The 20,923-nt window shown below is 40.5% G+C and overlaps 1 protein-coding gene across 2 annotated transcripts in view; it reads left to right on the forward strand.

Moving 5' to 3' along the window:
* Positions 1-20,923, forward strand: part of dyrk1b (dual-specificity tyrosine-(Y)-phosphorylation regulated kinase 1B) — a 66,847-nt gene that overhangs the window by 39,522 nt on the left and 6,402 nt on the right. For both annotated transcript variants that reach the window (XM_055023142.1, XM_055023140.1), the window contains exons 2-7: positions 12,180-12,355; positions 15,014-15,133; positions 15,513-15,701; positions 16,117-16,264; positions 19,328-19,477; positions 20,024-20,160. In XM_055023142.1, coding sequence (XP_054879117.1) covers positions 12,287-12,355; positions 15,014-15,133; positions 15,513-15,701; positions 16,117-16,264; positions 19,328-19,477; positions 20,024-20,160 — 813 coding nt within the window. In that variant the 5' untranslated portion in view covers positions 12,180-12,286. The remainder of the gene's footprint in view (positions 1-12,179; positions 12,356-15,013; positions 15,134-15,512; positions 15,702-16,116; positions 16,265-19,327; positions 19,478-20,023; positions 20,161-20,923) is intronic.

The raw sequence follows: 20,923 nt of genomic DNA on the forward strand, positions 1-20,923 counted from the left end.
TAAAATAATTTTTTGGAACTTGAAAAGGTAAGCGTTAAATCAAATGAAAATTTGACTGGAAGTGAGTTCTTGTCTTTTTCTGGTCAGTTTGTTACCATCAAGTTTTTCTATACAGATATACTAACTGCCACCCACTGAAAGACGACTAAAATGCAATATTGTTGTTTTAGTCTCGTGCTGCAGCATCTCCATACATCTCTGTTGCTCTTTATTTGAATTGATGGGCTGAGTTTTTTGTCACATATTCAAACTGAATTGTATTTAAAGGCCAATTTCTATTTTGGTAAAAATTCAGTGACCTTAAAGTGTCTGTTTACAAAGCCATTGCTGACAATATGATCATTTTACAACATGAAGAATTGGTTTGTGCTCCTGATCTACCAAAACCAAGAGATGGTGATCAGGTTTTCCTCATTGTAGCACCAGTTGGACATTCAGTTATCAATGGTCTCTTGTTGTCTGGTGTTGTTCCTGTCAATCATATTTAGCCTCAAGTTAAGAAACCATATCTCAGGCCTGATACTTTTGAAAGTTACACACCTATTTCCAAACTTTCTTTTGTCTCAAAAAAGTTTTTAAAAAATAGTTAATAAATAAGTGATGGTATTTTTAGAAGAATGTGGTATTTTAGAGGTGTATAGCTTTATGTAGCACCTAATCTGCCCTTTTAATCATTTTTAACAAGGTGTTTTCATTGCGCTTTTAGATTGAAATCCTGCCTTTGACTCAGTGGCTCAAATTCATCTGGCCCAGCAAACGTTTTCTGTCAAACTATTTTTATGTCCTCTTCTGTCTCTCTCTGTAAAGTGTTTTACATCAAAAAACATAAAAACTGTCCAGGGTGACCCCGCCTCTCGCCCAGAACGCAGCTGGAGAGACACCAGCACCTCCAGACCCCGTTAGGGAGAAGGGTGACCAGAAAATGGATGGATGGACATACAGTCAACAATTGAGAAACCAGTAAAAAAAACAAGTGCCATCATTGATACATGTCAAATATGTTGATCAGTGTTCCATATAATATACACTGCTCCAAAAAATAAAGGGAACAACTCCAATAACACATTCTGGATCTGAATGAATGAAAGAAATATGAAAATCATTTCCACCTGTTGTCTATTCCATTTGCACAACAGCAGGTGATATTGATTATCAATCAGTGTTGCTTTCTGAGTGGACAGTTTGATTTCACACAAGTTTAATTTACTTGGAGTTATATTGTGTTGTTTGAGTGTTCTCTTTATTTTTTGGAGCAGTATAGTTCAAAATCAACTATAAAAAACTGGTGGCCTGGATTTTAAGGAAGTCTGTGTTTTAGCTGCTTTGCAGTTTGTCCCAGATTTGTGGTGCCTACAAGTTTAGTCATTAAACCTTTTAACAAAGGTTGTGTGTGGTATGTGAGCATGTGACATAAGTATGTGAGTGAGTGAAATTTGGCTGTTTGGATTGATCTTGGCAGGTAAAATGAGATGACTGCTCATTTCTCTAAAACACTCACGCTGTGCAGGGGTTGGTGCTCATGAGCCCTATGGATGGAAGATTTATGGTGTTTGTGAGTGTGTTCAGTGGTGTTTTACTGGTTGGGGTTGGCCTTGTAGGTGCTTGTGGTGCCATGGTGGGTTTATGGAGTTGAGATGAGAGCTTGCTGGGGTGTTTCGTCCTAGGGCTGCTCTGATTGGCTGGTTCATTTGGACCATATGTACTCTTTCTAGCCCTGTATCTGGATGAGGCCAGCGTCTGGGCCACCTGGCTTGTTCAGGTGGTTGCAATACCTGGACCTGATTAATTCAGTTTAGAGAATGCATATCAATGTTTGGCTGAATTTAAAAACTTAAATTTTACTTTATTATGATCATTATTAGCAAAATAGCAAGTAGTAGTTTTGGTTGAGTATTTAACCATTTTTGCATTGATTTGTGTATTTTGTGATGTACAAAAAGCATTGTTGAAAAATATTCTTTTGGTTTTTGTCTCAAAAGACCTGGTCTTGACTTTATCCCTGCAGAGCCGTGACTTATGGGCCTAATTATCAAATCAGCTGGCTTTCTAAAAAGCATAACAGTTGTCACCATACATGGTTCCCACATGACCCCACGCCTCCTACATCTGGGTACTCTGTCGCCATATTGACATTACAGAAACAGCTTTCTACTTCATTGATGCCACATAAGAGAACTGCAGTGGTTGGACATTGAATATGTCCTGAACTCAAGGGTTTAAAAACAAAAGTGATAAAACATGGTGGTTTAGCTCATGAAGATCTACAGGGTCAGTCAGCTGTGGAGTGAAGATCGCCAAAACTAACAGTCTGTGTGGCACTCATTGCAAACTCAACGGTCACAAAACTGAAAATCTTGGTCTCTCCTAGTGCCACATATATTAAATCTCCATGTTTGTCCCTTCCATCCAGCAGACAGACACGCAATGCAGCGGCTCTCGTCATGCAGGCCCGGTCCAAGGTTGTTTATGGTCTTGAGCAGAATTTGAGTTAGGGCCCCTTCTGCCTTCTAAGAACATCAGCTTCACTTACGGCGGTTTAGTATAGTTTTAGGGGAATGCTGTCCTTTTATATTTGAAGTGACAAAGTTGTACCAAGCCATTCCACTGCAACCAATAGGAATATTCAATCATGTGAGAACTGTTCAACTGAAGGGGCCAGTGGTGAGATAGCTTCAGATAAAATAATGTGCAAAATAGTCCAAAAAAAAAAGATGGAACCCTAAATAACCCATTTAGATAGTTTATCAAGAAAAGAAAGTTAATAAGAGGCGAGTTTCACTTTAAAATATTATAATTTATCCCTGCTGAAACCAATAAATCAAATTTAACCACATTGTCATTCTCAGTAACCATCAATGGTTTGTGTCAAAATGTTAGCATTTATGTGAAGGTCTGGGGGCCTTCAACAGCTGCAGCAGCAGCAGCTGCAGCAGCAGTTTAGTTCATCTTTGTCTGTTTTTAAGACTATAACTGTGTGTTTGAGTATTTTGTCAACAAGGTCCTTCCAGTAACATAGAAATACATTTCCTGTCAGCAAAACAATTTTGAATACAAAATCATGGTGGACTGTCCTAGCGCCCTGACCACAGGGCTTAGTACGTTTTCTGGGGGGAAACCCTGGAGTTTATTAGCAGTGAGAAGGTTTCTAAAAATAACCAAACTGTGGCACTGTCTGCCAGTCAATAGTGTATTGAACCAACTGCTGTAAAAAAATAACTTTGTAGGAAACCCACAGACTTACATGACAGATCCATTTGCACAAAGTATGAAATGAAATATAAAATGTACATGTTTAAATACAGACTTCTGCTTGAAGCAACGCCCGCACTTGAACAGAAAAATTGCTGCTGTACTTCAACACATGCTAAGGCTTCTTATGTGGCCATATTTACAATCACAGCATTTTAACAAACAGAACTTGCTAAAATCCATCAAACATAGCAGGCAGAGAAGAAGGCAGTCGACGGCACTCTTACAATGCAAACTGTAGAAAGAGTCTTTCAGGACACGGAACTAGTTTATGCACTTAAAATGCAAAAACACATTCAGAGTTTGGTTCTCCCTCTATGTGCTTCACAGTACAGACTACTTTGACAATAAATGTTGTGATCCGGTGTTTTAGATGGCAGACTGGATTAAATTCACCAATGACTGATAAGTTTATTATGTAGCTTGTTGCACACCTGTGTGTATATGAAGCCTGCTTGTAGTGAAAAGCCTATCACGTGTTTCAGAGGACATGGCTGGTATTAACTTGTTTTGATTAGATAAATGGGACAGAGCAGTCTCCTGAGCCTGCACTGCGGCGCCCCCTGTGTTGAAGAGTGAAAATTGGCAGAGTTTGTGTTAACTGGTGGTCTCCCATCCAATAACTAATCAGACCTGAGCTGGGAGTCTTCTGTTGGTTGATAATCACTTGGAAGGTTGTGTGTAACTAAAACACACACACAAACCGCCAGCAGAAAAAAGTTCTGCCTAACTTTTTAGTTTTTCACACTCTATTTTTGGTCACCTTGATCTAGGGTCTTCCTTGACAAGAGGTCCTGGTCTCAGGATCTGGAAAACTGGCTCGGACCAGCCCCCAACTTGTTGGACTTCATTCATTTCTGTGTCTGTGCTCCACAAGGTCTGTGTACCAGTCTCAGGACCCGACCAGAACCCCTCAGTGTAAATTACCTTGAGAAATAATGAGATTTGATTATGTACAAAAACAGATTTTAATGCCAAAAAATGATCAAATGTTACAAGCCATACATGTCACAGAAGTGGAACAGAACCAGAGCTACATTCATCATACAGCGCCGGGTCACTGAGGTCACCTTATGGATGGAACCAAGTGAGGCAAAGATTGTAGTACGACTTTAGCTTTTTATTCTTCTCTGCAATCTGTAGGATAGTTTAATCACTTTCAGTGTGTTTACATATGACTGGTAGCAGTCACACACAAACATGGTTATACAAGCTGCAGTGAGTGCGTTTAAGCAGATAAAAGAGGCTAAAAGAGACAGAGGAAAAGACAGGATCAGTAACACATAGATACAGATCCATAAATAATCCACAGTTCATCAGCAAAAAAAAAAAAAAAAAAAAAGTTGATTTGGGGATTGGTTTTAAGTTAAGTTCACCCCAGAGCAGAAAGCTGACATTGTTTTTTCCGGTATCAGAAGACAGCGCAGAATAGCAGCTGCTACCATATGGGTTCTACTACAATGGATAGTAGCCACTCAGGCTCACCCACTAGAAGAAAACAAACACACCCAGTATAGCACTTTCATTCTATGGGCTGAGACGGTTGCCAGTGGACTACAGAAAAGAATTCATAAGTTAGTGCTATTGGAGGTTTGATCTGAGCAGAGAGAAGGTCTGAGCGTGAGGAGAAAGGTTTGAGAGAACCTATTTGAAAGACAATAGAAGTTTTGAGTACAAGCATTGCAGATATGAAATCCTGCTATCAGACTGAAAATGTGTGCTCTCCACTTTTGGCAGTAAAAGTCCTCCATACTGTTCCAGTTGTAGACACCTCTGAAGAAATAGATAGGCCTCTCTAAAATCTCTTGAGTTGTTTCCACTTGTATTTAGTTTGGTCCTGGAAGAATTCCTCTTCTAGTTCGACCCAAAGAGAAACAAGATGAGAATGGGAACTTTCCAATGCTCAGCCATCCTGCTTCTGTTCGCTGTGCATGGATTTCCCATAGCAAACTGTAGGAAATGAATTTATGTTTGACTTGAAGTTAAACGTAAATAAATTTTGACCACAGCATGAAACTACTGTTACATGGCTGCATATCTGAGCAAAGCGTCAACATGGCTACTTTGTGCGTGGAAGGCCATTTTGTGTTGGCAGAAGACGGTTGGTTCCTCTGGTAGAGGAAGCCAATCTGCTCTTTCATGAAAGGAACCTGTTGCCCTCTTTTGTCCAACTGGGGTTTCTTTTTGTATCTTTTTTTTATTAAGAAAGTTGTTCATGTAGAGAGACTACTAGAGATGAAATTAGTTCATGTGCAGCTTATCACATTTCTTGGTAACACAACATAGATGTCACTAAAACCAGGTGTTCACTCATTTTTACTTCACTCTACCAAAGCCATTCCTCTTCTGGTCCCGCCTGTTTTCATGCTCTTTAGAAGTTTGTAGTCTGTTTTAATGTGTGAACAACTTTCTCTACCGAGGCATAGTTCACATCATCCTTCTCTGTTAGATAATGTGTGGTTGTGTTTCCAGTATAGATCCCTCATCATCCACAGCACCTGACTTCAAAAGGCATCTAGACAAGTTATTGGCTTAGAATAACCACATACTGGTTCCATCTTAAACTGGTATTTATTACTGCCTTCACTGAAAGCATGTTTCAGCAAACAGACATCCTCTGACATTTTTAGAACCCCCAAATTACCCAGCTTTTAATTTAGACAAGTCTTTTTATGTTTCTTATGTTGCAGTTTCATCTCAGCATAAGATGACCTTTGAATGAATGCACCGTATTACTTCAATGTTGTGTTATGTACTGGTTTGAATCTGCATGCAACTGAAACATCCTCCTTTACCTCAACATTGATCCCTGCAGGTGTAAATTAACCAGCCATCAGTTTTTAGGAGCCTTTCTTTCTAACTTTATGCAAATGTCTTGCTGTACTGCTTGGAGAGATTGATCTGTGTTGCTCTCAATTATGTCTCATCACTGTGCAATAACACAAAGCTAATGGACTAATAAGAGTAGATATCCTATAGTGCAACACGCTTTCATATATATATATATATATATATATATATATATATATATATATATTATATATATATATATATATATATATATATATATCCAAAACCTGGACAGAGGTCTGGACAGAAGACAGACTTGGAGGCAGCTGAGAATGGGTGGAAACGGCGAGCTGGATCACAATAGGAGAAAAAGAGGCAGAGATTGGGAAGGATGGGGGAGGAGAGGGTGGTGGTAGGATGGGTTGAGTTGCTAGGGTATGTCAGACTGTTGCTGAGAGCCAGCCCTGCTATTGGAAGCCACTTGCTTAGCAGGAGAGAAGCAGAAAAGAGAGAGAAGTAGCTAATGAGTATTGTGGCCTGGTTGCTGAGACAGCACCGGGTTTATTTATAGAGTGATGGCTAGTCAGTCCTTAGATACCAACAGCGAATGAGCTGTCAGAGAAGGAGGTGCCTTTAACCAATGGCAGCGCAGGAAGAGGCATGCCAGATTGAGGAAGTTCTGTGAATGTGCCTCAGTCTCTTAAAGAGACAGTCCAGATTTCTCAGTACTAGGCAGATATTCTCCCTCTCTCTCTTTCTCACTTGCTCACTCTCTCCAGCGGAGTCCTATCTCCAAACAGAGCCTGAAGTACCGCAGCTGTCCCCAAACAGGATGACTTTCTGTGATATTATACAGCTGAACACAGTGAAACACTTTGGATTCCTCTCTTACTGTGACTTTGTGACTTTGTGGAGGAACAGATTCCTATGTAGCCACGTCACCAGAAGGGGGCGATACGTGGAAGGAGGACAGCCTTCTGAATAAAACAAGGTTAACACTAAACTGGTTGTAGTAAATGTTTCTGTCTTCCTGTCATCCATCCTTGCTTTTAGTTCCCAAGATACATCCTCCACATCCAACACATTCACCTTGTGAAGCAACAACTAGTTAATGGTCAGTCATAATAACCCAGTGCCTGATCACAAAGGCCACGCTTGTTGTTTGTTCCCAGGTATGAAACCTCATGTTAAAGTTGAAGATAACAGTGCTGGTGGGCAGGTCAGCAAGCAGTGGTTCACACCTGCTGGAGCTGGCAGGACAGCAGACCACCAGCCTCACAGCCCTCCCCAGACCATCTCTTGGCATCTTGATCCAAAGTTGCTTCAGCTCTTTTCACAGATGTCAGGCTTTCATCTTGCCAGGGTTTAGCACCTGGCAAGATGCTAAACCCATCTTGCACTTTTCAGGCCTTAATTGCCTGGAAACTCTTCTGGAGAGCAGGCTGCTGGCTCCTCTAGGTGTCGCTATAAAGACATAGTTCCTAGGAACTAGGAGCTGGTCTATACTAAACACCATTCATCTCTCTGCTGTCTTTGAGCTGGTTCTGAGAACTTTCTTCCCTTTCTTATCTTGCTTCATTCTATCCTGTTCATTACTGCAATGAACGGGACACTGATTTGTCAGTGAAATATTGAGATACTTAGTATAGATCCGAAACTAAAACTAGGGTGTCACAAAAATTAAAATGTCGTTTTTAGGCCAACATGCCAGCTAGAAACTGAGGCGAGTGTCTGTTTTCACAAAATGCATTGTGTGCTTGTACATTCTTTCTACAAGTTTCCTTCACTAGGTTTTGTCATTAGAAACTGATCCAACCCAGGAATGATTTGTGGGTGACTTTCAGATGTTTCCCTATCATTTCCACTGATCAGTGAGTCTATCATTCTTTCTTTAAACACCTAGATATTTTCAATCCATTTAACACAGTTTTTCAGGCAGTATAAGGAGACCACTCTCCATATGCTTCTACATAGGTTTTATTTTGGGGACCCATTCTTCAGCCGTCTCCTTGTGGCTGCTCATTGTAAATCTTGCTGTCAGTAGGTAAGCTGTAATGCAAGCTGAGCAGCAGGCCCACATGTCCAGTTTTGGCTCTTTTCTCTGCTCACACATGCAATAAGGTGTGTAGCCACAGTCTTTCACCTACAAATTAAGTTTTGCTCACTCTTCATCTCAAGACCTGCTTGTTACTATTTACGCCTGTTGTCCTGTAGCATTTTTTTCTGGCAACCTCTCACTGTGTGTGTGTGTGTGTGTGTGCGTGTGTGTGTGTGTATTTACAGAGATGGAAATAGCCTTTATTATCTTGCAAAAGGAAAAATCAACTGTAACAGCAATAGATATAAAGTTTCATACAAAAGTTCTTACAGTATTAAAAACAATTTATGGAAAAACAAGATTAACAATAATTATTCTCTACAAGACTAAAACAGAAAATATAATGCTGTTAGAAATAGGCACATCAGAATCACAATCCAAGGGATGTATGTGCAACTGAAGTATATTAAAGATTAAAAAAGGAGACTATTGGCAGTACAGTATAGCAGTACAGACAAACAATTGGACAATATAATTGATAGTTTTTCCAGATGCTTTTATTTAATTTTCATTTATTCTACTTTTGTAAAAGTGAAGTTATTGCTATCTGTTACTTTTTGCTTTATTCTGAATGGGAAGCTGCTGTTTCTTATTATCTGAGCCCAAGTAAGGTCAAGTTTCCAGCAAGCAATAATCACACTGCAGAGCATGTGAGGCAGATATGTAGCCATCTCTGTAAATGATATGATAGGAAGTCATGTCATGACTAAAACTGGATCAGTATCTAAGGAAAAGCATTACTGCCCATGTAGCTATTGATGAGTCTTAGTTTGGCCATTGAAATAATAAATTCACTAACAAAATTAAGATTCCTATAATAGTAATAATACTAATAATTATAATCTCTTTAATTTTTTTTCAATTCTTCATCTTTGAAGCATTGAGATGATTACAAATGTTTGAGTTCACCTCAAGATCTCAATTTCAGTCTGTGATCAATTACAAGAGTCCTTCTCTTTACCAAATGTACGTCTACAACAAAACCAGAACACAAAGAGGGAACAAGGGCTGCTACTTAGAAAAGACATTACTTTTCTGTACATAACCATAAGGAAATGATATAGCAAATAGACACTTACTGAAAGGTGATCTGTCTCATTTGACTAATTATCAATTCAATATTCTTCCACCAAAACCAAAAGCATGGTTAACGTGTGTTAACCATGTAACCATGTTCACTATCATAGGATAGTCAACTTGTTCAGCTGAAGACGGATTAAGAATATTAATCTTTCCATCTGATAGATTTCATTAACGCTCTCTGTCTCTCCTTGCAGTGTCTGGCCACAGTTTCTTTTACAAGCTGTAATTAATATCTGCTGATACAGATATTTGGCATTGTGGGGTAGAAATTCTGTTATCTTGAATATAGGTGGTGAATTTAAAAGGTATTCTTATTTTGAATATATTTTCAATATTTCTGTTTTTTCTCATTGTCTTAAGAAGTCTTAATAAGCAGATTAAAAGTGTTGTTAAAATCAGTTTAATGTTATTATCGTGCACACTTGTGTGTTGAATAGCAGATGTTCAACAACACATTCAGTAAAACTCAGTAAAACTCAGTCTGAAAGTTTGAGCTTGGCCATAGAATGAATGCATCAGGGACCTGAAGTTTCCTGAAACAGCTTTTAGATTCAGCTTTCTAAGAGGCAAAGTGACACTGAATCATCAGGTGACCTTCAGTGGTTCATATTGTGGAAAGAGTTTTTCTCTGTGCCTCATGTCAACATTCAGAAACAAATCCACAGTGGGTTCCTCATTAAGTTACTTGTGTCCTGTACATGTTGGGAGAAAATGAGTTGAACATGTTTTCGAGGTGCTGTGACTGACATGTTCTGGGAAAAGAACATATTGTTTCTCTTTTCTTTTTCCCAGCTGGATACTTTGAGGTGTGATTTATCTCTCGCTCTTCTCTGGGTATTTTCCTAAACATATACTTTCCATAGTTTCTGAAAAGTCCTGTGACTATGTGGTTGTGGTATGACAATACCTGTGCTGCACTGCAATGGGATGATAATGTCGAGATGATCAACATCTCAATTCAAAAGTAATAAGTGCATGGCTAAACATCATCCAGGTGTATGCTTTCCTCTCCGATAGTTAGCTTTGGAGTTTCAGCGTAGTGTGAAACATCAGGTGGATCCTGGAACGCAGACAAAGTCTTTGTTCAGGGTCAGTGGCCCAGAAAGCAGTATCAATGTTTCAATCAGTCTCCAGATATCCAGATAAAGCAGAGACTCACTGTGGGGTTTAAACATGTAACTTTTTGGAAAGTTAATTTAAAACCAAGATTTTATATTTAATAGTTTATGAAGCATCAAATGTTCTCAGCGATGGAAATAAGGATCTGAATTCACTGTATCATATGCATCATATGTGTGTTTTAATGACCTGGTTCCAGGATTACTACTAAATGATGGAGCGTTATAAACTTTTACTCAGCTATGAAGGAGAGATAACCACCAGGGAATAAAACATGAAGGAAGCAACACCCTGTTTTTCTGTCTGTGCTGTTGGACTCACTGACAACATATGAGTTGATTTGAAAGAAATCATCTTCACAAACAAACAATGTGGAAGAAGGGAGAAGTAAAAATCAAGCTGTAAAGTTTCTACACAGGCAATAACTGGCATTGCTACTAAATTTTCAAATGGAAGCTCTGAGAACTTGGAATGAATAAAAGCAGTTTCTCTAGTTAGAGAGGAGGGAGGTCAGCCATGATGCATGATGCTGCCAGGCAGTCTCGCTCTGGCCCAGTCATATACCTGAGACTGTTTCTGTTAACGCTCAGGCATCATGACGAACACCACATTATAATCACAGATCTTCCTGCCAACATAAATCCAGTAAAACTTTTGATCAGAAAAGATTTTAGTTTTACCACACAAGTTTCAAATTCTGAGGTTGACCTGGACAAAGATTTCTGTCAAAACTGTTACACTAGTCAGTGTGACACCCCACACAACCCATATTGTTTTGTGGGGTTTCACAACAATATATGCTTCTTTACCCAAGTTATGTTATGCTGTGTATTTCAGATTTTTCATTTTAGGTTAAACTTGCTTATAAACAGAGATATCAGGGCAGCGCCACATCAGGAAAATACAATGGCGATACTGAGTACATTTACCTTCCGCTTTTAAAGACTCTGACTTTTTCACTGTCATTCTTCACTTTAGCATCATTGCCTCTAAGCAAATAGATGAGGTCTGGGTGGTCTCTCCAAATATTGTTGGTATGAAGAGCATGAAAAACTGAAGATTGAAATATAATATCCTACCCAGTGTTGCATCAAATGAATCTTTGCCACATTGCAATCGCAAAGATTGCAAAGATTGCAATGTAGTTGTGAGTTCCAGCTACTGGTTTGTAGTGTCATCATCGCTGGAGCACCCAGTCTTCCACCAGCCTATGATCAGAGACAGGTTCATGTGAAAATTAGAAAAGTTTTATGTACTTTTGGTCATAAATACTCCTTTGGCATGTGCAGGGATTTTCAGGATCAACACACTCCAGGTGTTACCGTTTTGGGTTTTTTGTGATTATGATCTTAAACGTCAATGAAGAGTTGATTACTTTCTACATTTTGCTAAAACTGGCTGGGAATTCTTGATGTGCATTTTTTCCCAGTGTTTTTGAGCATGAGTGTTTTAAGACATAAACTTAGGATCTAAAAATGAATAGTTAGCAAGACTGAGTGAAATAGTCACAGAGAAGGTGGTGGGGCAACATGGCCTGCCGTGGGCTCTTCATGTTTCCAGCATGTTTCTACATTTAAACAGCTTTGTGTTGGCATAGCCAATGTGTGGTGTGAGTGTGGTCACACACCATGCCATCAACATGCGGTGTGGGACAACATGGTGTAGATCAACATTGCCAGGTTGTAGGTCAACATTTCCGTGGTGTGGGCCAACAGAGCCAGGGTGTGACAGATGTTCAGTGTATGATCTGCTGGGTTGCAAAAATAAAGTATTAGCAGAGTTATGTCAAAGACAGGAAGTGGAGAAAAAGAATTGAGGGTTTCTCTCCTTCTCTCCACAGGTGCAAGCAGCTCAGGATGTCCGCCCACCTCCTCCTCCTCCTCCTCCTCCACCTCCTCCTCCTCCTCCTCCTCCACTGCCCAGGGCTTCTCCCTCGCTGAGCCAGCCATGACCAGCCAGCACACACACACACACCCCTCCTTCAGCTCCATCCACTCCATGGCCGAGCAGCAGCAGGTAACACACACTGTACCATTGCTAATATCAGCGTTTCATATTTAAGATGAAGTTGTATAGAGAAATTGTCAGTAGCTGAAATAAATGGAAATAAATCTTAGCAGGTATAGGTTGCAACCAGGTGATTTGAGGAATGAGGTAAGGTATGTGGAGGTGGAGGTGTTTGGATGGAGGGGGGTTGTACTCACGTCACACCTGGACAAACAAGAAGTCCTGGGCAGTTGCCCATGTTTCCCATAAGAAACCGCCACAGTACATATAACAAATTGGTGAAGTCTGAAAAGGAGACTATAATGAATAGGCAAGGTAAACAGGTAAGTTTTCAGTAATTATTTGAAGGTAGCTAGAGAATCTGAGTTCCTGATGGAAGAAAGTTGCAGAGGGTTGGGGTGGCAGAGGAAAAGTCTTGATCCCCCAGGGTACAGTGTTTGGTTCTGATGGGATTCAGGAGGTTAGAGTCAGAATGAAGAAGGTCAGTAGGAGAGTGACTTGGAAAGAGGTCATTGAGGGGGCGAGTAGACGCTGAACAGTATGTTGTATTGTATCTGGTGATGAATGGGGACCCAGTGGAGATTTTTAAGAACATGGGTTATGTGGTCCATGAAGTGAGTGTGGATAAGTAGATGGAAGTTTTGGATAAATTGTACTTTTTACAGATGCATGGAGTGAAGTTCATGAAGTATGCTTTTGTAGTAACGTCTTGAAATAATGAAGGAGTGGATAAGAATTTATCCACTCCCCCTGATGGAGTGAGAGAGAGAGATTGGTGGAGATGAGCAATGTTGCATAGGTGGAAGAATGATATCCTGGTGATGGTACTGAAGTGGACTTGGAAGGAGAGGGAAGAGTCTAGAATGAGGCCAAGTTTTTGAACTGGGGGAAGGAGTGGCCATTGATGGGGAAGGTGATGTGTTGAACAGGGAATCAGTGGTATTTGGGACCATTAGTAAGTAGTTCAGTTTTGTTGTTATTGCATTTTAGAAAGTTCTTTAGAAAGTTAGTATGCATTCAAAATTATATATTAGTAAGCCAGCCGGTCATGGTGAAAAGTTAGAAAATCTGCAGGTGGGTAATGAATTAGGATCTGACGGAGACTGAGACGAGAAAGAGGAGGCAAGATGGATGTGAATTAATTTGATGTTTGAGTGGAAGAAGGTTTGGAAATTCTTGCATTTATGGGATGCAAAGGTAGATTTGATGTTGTCATGAGGTTTCGTCAGTTTGTTAAATGTGGAGAATAGGGTGTGGGAGTTTGAGGAGTTGGAATAGATTATGTCGGAGCAGAACTTGTTGTCTTGTATGTTGTGAGGTGGTCCTTGTAGCTTTGATAGAGTTCAGTGAAATTGATTGTTTTGTAGAGGCGTTCTTGATGTCATTGTCTTTTGTTAAGAGTGTGCAGTTCTTCGGTGTGCCATGGGGCCGAATGGGTGAAAGATACTTTTATTGTCTTGGAAGGTACAAGCAGATTGAGGCAGGTGGAGAAAGTTGTAGCAATTGACAAGTAGTTGACATGTTCTGGTGGACCCTGGACTGTGGGACCTGGAACCTGGTCCCATTTCTTTTACAGTGTCACATCCAGCACACCGTCTTCTCTCTGTTCACAAGGTGCAATGGCCAGGAAAACATAAAGTCACCCAAGCATGTTGCAGTGTGGACTGTAATAACCTTCATAAGAACTGAAAAGAATCAGTGTTTCTGTTGTTAGTGAGACGATTCTCCAGACCAGCTTCTTTCTTCAACACCTGTTGTGGAGCAGAAGAACAGATACAGACACCAAGGGAAGTCATCACCGGGTGTCCATAAAGCTGCATCACTGCATGCGCAGAAGGACAGCAGAAAGGTCACTGAAGCCATTCAACAAAGACAAAGTAGAGAGGAGACTGGTTTCTATTGCAGACAGTTTCTGTCCCGGTTGATTGACCTATCTAGTGTGGACCACTTTAGTGAATCTCTTATCACATCAGAGCATTTTAAAGATAAATGATCCTTCAAATACATCATAATAAATGGTTTACCTTTGTCCAAACAAAACCTGTTGATAATATATCCAGCAGGTCATGAATATTGGTTCCCTCACAATGAAGGTTTGTTTGTTTTTAAGCTGGATGAGTGAGAACAAGTTTTGTTTTAAAACCAACTTAAATCACTTCCAGCAAACCTGAAATCATGTGGAGTTTTTGTCATGTTACTGAGTTTTTACCTTGGAGAGTAGCCCTCGAGTCAACATCCTGGACAGAGGAAGTGATTCCTGTTGCTCATCAAATGCCTATGTAGCCCCAGATTCTTACAACTGCATTTATTTGACAGGACTTCCAGTTATGACCTTCCATTGTTGTCTTATTTTTGGACTGTAAGACATAGCATGCTTGTTTTTCCATGGGATGGACTGAAGGTCTCAGGGGGCTTCATTACATGTTTTATCAGAGAAATGAGAGCATGTGTCTCTAGCTGTCTTCTGACTGAACTTTGTCCACATCTTAGCTCATTATGTTGTCCCACTGTAACTTCTCCAGGAGCTCTCACACCCACTTTACCCCCCAACAAGCCACTTTTATGGCTAACAGAGTCAACAGTTTTGAGGTTGTCTGAATGCTCTTCACATTCTCTGGTCATGTTGTGAAATTGCTCAGGCTGGTTACAGTGCTGTGTTCTCTCTAGGTGCTGTCTGATATGACCATACTCCAGCGGAGGATCCCCCCTAGTTTCAGAGACCCTGCCAGCGCCCCATTGAGGAAACTCTCAGTTGACCTTATCAAAACTTACAAGCACATCAATGAGGTAAAAATTCTCAGTTGTATATAATATTAAACCTGTTTTAAAATGATGTTATAGGGAGGACACATTGCATGTATTGGGGTGTTGGGTTGTTTTAAAGTCAGAGCTGGTTGAACGCTGACCCAGTCCCATGAACTATACAGTTCACTTCACAGACTTTGAACTTTGAACCACTCCACGCTCATGTGCAGAGTGGTTCTCTACACACGGACATAGAGAACCACTCATAGTACTGAGCATTTTTGTCTCAATGCTCTGCTCTGAAAACAGACAAGCCACAGTTCATACTGGAAGATTAAAAATATAGTGACTATATTTATTGATAGTATGTGGGTCAATGATTAGACTGGTGCTGGGGCCTAATTTCTGCTTTCACACACAGGTATATTATACAAAGAAGAAGCGGCGGGCTCAGCAAGTCCCTCCTGAGGATAGCAGCACGAAAAAGGAGAAAAAAATTTACAATGATGGCTACGATGACGACAACTATGACTACATAGTGAAAAATGGAGAAAAGTGGCTGGACCGCTATGAGATCGACTCACTTATTGGGAAGGGCTCCTTTGGACAGGTGACGACATTGAAACAAACCTTAACATAATGATGTGTTCAAGGACTGTTTGGATGAAAGTGAAAGCAGCAGTTAGCTGTATCAGGAGCTAAAGCGCCCCTTCTTGAAGTGGGAAGCCTCTAACGGCCCTGGCGCTGAACTAATGCAGGACTTTAAACGATAGAGTGTCCCACTTTGAGACATGTACCAGCTGAGTAGCAGCTGTTAATAAGCTGAGCTGGTCTCTCTCCTCCAACATTTGTTTTTGATATAATTGAAATATTGGAGGTCTGCACATTATGTTTCTGAGTCGCCCCCAGGTGGCCACTTCTGGAAACACAACTCCTGGGCCTTTAGGTTTGTCATCGTTGACTTGCCTGCTGGCACAGTGTTTTAGCATGCAGAGATATAGTGTGTGTGTGTTTTGTGTCTGCAGGTAGTGAAGGCCTACGACCACCATGAGCAGGAGTGGGTTGCCATTAAAATCATCAAGAACAAAAAGGCTTTTCTAAACCAGGCACAGATCGAACTGCGCCTGCTGGAGCTTATGAACAAGCATGACACTGAAATGAAATATTACATTGGTAAGAGCAACATTAACACAGCAGCTGCAGAGCATTACCCACAGATAAGCTTTACACTACTTTGACCAGGGTGTATCTGTGGATTCAGTTTGTGATGACGTCTTTAAGCACAGGGCCATTCCAGCTGTGACCTTAATACAGACTGAAACCTCTCAGACAGTAATCAATTTACTAAAATATAACAGGGTCCACGTTGTCATCACCACAGACTGTCAAGTATTTCATTATTAACTGATTGTAAAAACTGGGGACGGTTTGAAGCTGCAGCTGACAGTGCTGAGGTTCTTAATGCTTTTAATAAAAGACCTGACATACTTCATGCAAAGTGCCAAAATTAGGTTCTCATTGACGTAGACAGGTGAGGAAAATTGTGTCATTTTGTTCAGAGAGATATCCTCTTGTCGAACTCGATAAAGAACTCAATGCAGTGCTGTGTGATTGATCAGAAGTTTGTTGCTGTGTTTATGTGAAAGTGCCCTCAGACAGTAATGTTGACATTTCTCTTCAGCTAGTCAACATCCACTATACAGCCTTTTTATCTGCACGAGACATGTGTACCTTGAGTAATGTTTATCTGACACCATAAGGAACAATATTCATTTGTACAATTTTTCACTAAATAACTACAATAAAAATCAAACTGGCAAATGGTTAATAACTCCTGGATGGAGATTGCAACTTTGTTGTTCACGGAGGTGGCTGACTGCAGAAAAGTGTGGCGCTGTCTTTGTGACCATTTCATAAAATCAAAACAGAAGAAGCAGGGAGACAGGGAGGTAGGGGAGAACCCCTGTATGTAGCGGTGTGATGATGTATGCTGAAGCAGGAGGGGTGTCCCCCAGCTGGTCTGCACCATTGCATGAAAGGTGTGTGCAAGTACAAACATCATGAAACCATGTGACTGTGTGGTTCGGCTTTGGATGAAGTATGATGGCACCTTTAACCAAAACTTTTACTTTACTGTAAAGACAGTGTGAGCTTCCTGATTCTGGAATGAAGATCTTTCATTTTGAGGTTCTGACATACAGGAACCTGAAGCTGCAGCCAGATGCTGAGCACCTTTCGCCTCTACAGGATAGTCTCTTGTTGAAATGAAGTTTAATGGCTGCTCTGTAGCTGAAAGTTCTGCTGTCACTGGATTGACCAGGGTTTAGATGAGGTAATGCTAAATGGAAAGTTCTCCTGGCTCAGCTATTGGAATATAAACTGCATAGCATCAGATGTTTATCAGCTGTTTTCACTAAATCTTAAGTCTAAAGTAGAACATTTCTGAAGAAATTTAAACAGGGCCTGCCAAAGTGTGCCCATTGGTTGGAGCCCAGTGTTCTGATGCTAAAAATTAGCACCAATGCTAAAGTAAGCTACAATGTCTGTGAAGAATTACAAGGATGTTGACTACCATGAACTTCTTCAATTCAGTAAGTTAAAATCTGTGTATCATTTAAAATTAGCCAAAATGCTAATGTTAGCCTAAAAGTTGTCAGTAGTAAGCGGAGTATCACCAGCATGTTGTCTTACTTAGACTTCCTCCATTCTGTATGCTAAACATATCTAATAACTAAAAAATGAGCTAAATGCTTATTTTAGGGAAAAACGCTAATGCTAATGCAGGGCACCAATGTTGGAGATTATGCTTTCTTCATTTAGGTTCTTAATGTATGAGGCTCAAGAAGAGTCAGGGAGTTGAATTCGTGAATTCTCTTATTAAGAGTAAAATGCAGCGCTGGTTCATTGTCATGTTTTCCTCATAGGCCCCTAACAACAGTTTGTAATTTTGTTTGTTGGCCTCCATCTACGCTATGCCTTGAATATGACACATTGTCATGTGCATCATTTCCTTAAATCTTAGCTGTGTATATACGGTATATGTATGCGTGTGCACATACATGTGTGTGACTGTGCATACATACTAGCATGCAAGTAGCTAAAAGAGATAGAGGAAAACACAGAATTATTTAATCCCAACACTAAACTGAAGAAAGAGTAGCAGAAATGCTTACTTTAGGAAAAAGGCTAATGTTAGCGCACCGCCTTGCAAAGCAAGGCAGTTAGTTCTCTATGCATTACAATGGCAGGCCCCATTTCTATCCACTCTTTACCGTGACAGGAATTATGAAACCAATATGGTAAAACTAAGCACATTCCCAAACCTCAAGGACACTTAGAAATAAATCAAAGCCTGAGAACTGCTTTGATGAGTTGTAGTCTAACCCTCCCCTTCTTGGGAAGGGAGGCTGACCTTTGAACCTGGCTGAGGGGCTGTAGAACTGACTTTCACTGCTTCACCAACAAACAGCTTGGTGCATTGCTGCCATCTTGTGGTTGTAAGGCATTACAAGTAGAAGCATGGAAAATCATAACAGCTGCTTACCAAAATAAAATTGTAAAGTACCAATATTTGTATCATTTCCTCATCTCTCCTTTGATTGATTTCCTGTTTGTCCTTTTCTTTGTGTAGGACTTTGAGCCTTGAATTCTACAGTTTTCATCAGCAGCCATATTTTCCTAAGAAGGACCTGCTGAGTCACTAGTTGCTATAGTGATAGCAGGCATAGACCTGCTATCACTATAGCAACAGGCCTCAACAACAGTGTTGAGCCAGGGAGATGGTTAGCATAGTGTAGCTAACAGCTCCTGTGCTGCAGTCGTCCATCTTGAGTTGCTGGTTTTTGGGTTGGATCGTAATATGAAAGAAGCTAACTGTGGTACTTTCCTAGCAGGTTTGGACTGTTCTGTGAAGTACTCTAAAAATAAGGGTGGACTTTAATGTAAGAACTGTTGAAATAAAGCAATATGAAACATAAACCATAAGGCCTTTTCTTCTCATTCCTGCCTCTTTGAAACCCAACCAGCATTTGTACTCATCTCTACAATGTGTGTTTAGGTCACACATACAAGAGAATAATCATAACACGTCTGTTGTCTAGATTGTGTAGGTGTTGAATGGAAATGCTATTAAAGACAGAAGTAGTTCTGTCCCTCCTGACCTTTGTTCTTTGTATCTCTTAACCTTCATCCTTGTCTCCCATCTGTGTGTCTGTCTGTCAATCTGTCTCTGTGCAGTCCACCTGAAGCGTCACTTTATGTTTAGGAACCATCTGTGTTTGGTGTTTGAGTTGTTGAGCTACAACCTCTATGATCTCCTGAGGAACACCAACTTCAGAGGAGTTTCCCTCAACCTCACCAGGAAGTTTGCACAGCAGCTCTGTACAGGTGGGTACAGAGATGGTGTCACACGCAGCGCCAACCAGGATCTTCCTAAACGTCTCACTAAAGCAGATGAGCGGTTCACCTGGCTCTGGATCAGTTCACCATGCCGTACCTGAAAACAAGCTACTTTGTACCCTCAAACTGCTGAATGAATTCTAGAGATTACTAGTCATAACTCAACATATAATTCAGTTGATTTGTAGATTACGTTCTAAAATCTGTTAGTTTTCCCCTCTGTTCCCGTTGATCCCAGTCTGAGACTCTGAATCTGATGATCACGCCACAGCAGCTGTTCAGACCACAGTGACTGAAAGCCATGCTAGAGAAAGGTTCAAAAGATCAGAAGTCAATTGACCTGCACTCATATCTGGCTTAGAGCCCCAACCTCAGATGTTGGTGGAGACCCCCATTAGTTTCACAGAGAATCAGATGAGACCCTGGAGGGTCCTGGTGAGCGAGGCTTTTACATGCATGCATGCAGAAATACACACATCCATGAAGAAAGAAGTGCTAGTAATACATGTGCCTGATGTTTTGTTTGCTGTGCAGCATTATTATTCCTGGCCACTCCAGAGCTGTCAATTATTCACTGCGACCTGAAACCAGAGAACATCCTCCTGTGTAACCCCAAAAGATCTGCAATCAAGATAGTGGACTTTGGATCCTCCTGCCAACTGGGCCAGCGGGTGAGCACCCACCTACTCCCCCCAAACACACGCATGCACACAAACACACAATGCTTCCTGACCGTAGCCTCTTCTGACCCAGGCATGTGTTGAACTGAAGCTCTGGGTAGCAGGTTTTGGGATTTGAACTCAGGTGCCGGTTCCTCCGGAGTGGTTCTGCAGATGTCGCAGTAACAACCTGACTGTTCCTGATGCAGCTTCTAAAGATATTTCTCAGTTTCTAAGGATGCTAAGAATATCATTCTAAACAGTAGATTGTTTGTTTCCTTTTAGTCCCCATCAACTGTTGCCGTAACAATGGCTACTGTTCCTGAGGTCCACATCATAAAAAAACATTTCTTACATAAAACTATTACACACACATAACATATTAGAAACATAGCATATTAACTCATAAATACACAATTATAGCGCTTTGTATAAGAAATATAACATATTTCCACAACTATATAATAAAATAATTAGGTAAGGCTCTTTAAAAGCTCTAGCATTTGTGACATTTCTAACATATGAATAAAATGAGTTTCATGTTTTCATTCCTCTAAAACAGTTGAATGTTGTCGTGACATGCCTGACCACACCATGGGGAAATACTGCAAGCTGCACAAGACAACTGTGCTAATGATTTGAGGGATTCCTTCGAAGGCTATTTCATGTAAAAATCTTTTTATAACAAGAAGTTGTCTTGCCATAACTGTAACAATCTGCTGAGGCCACTGCAGGCTGCTGTCCACAGTGACTCTCAAAGTCTAATTTCTTCCAC

This window comes from Poeciliopsis prolifica, unplaced genomic scaffold (genome assembly GCF_027474105.1).
Source record: "Poeciliopsis prolifica strain line A6 unplaced genomic scaffold, Auburn_PproV2 SCAFFOLD096, whole genome shotgun sequence".
Classification (NCBI taxonomy): domain Eukaryota; kingdom Metazoa; phylum Chordata; class Actinopteri; order Cyprinodontiformes; family Poeciliidae; genus Poeciliopsis; species Poeciliopsis prolifica.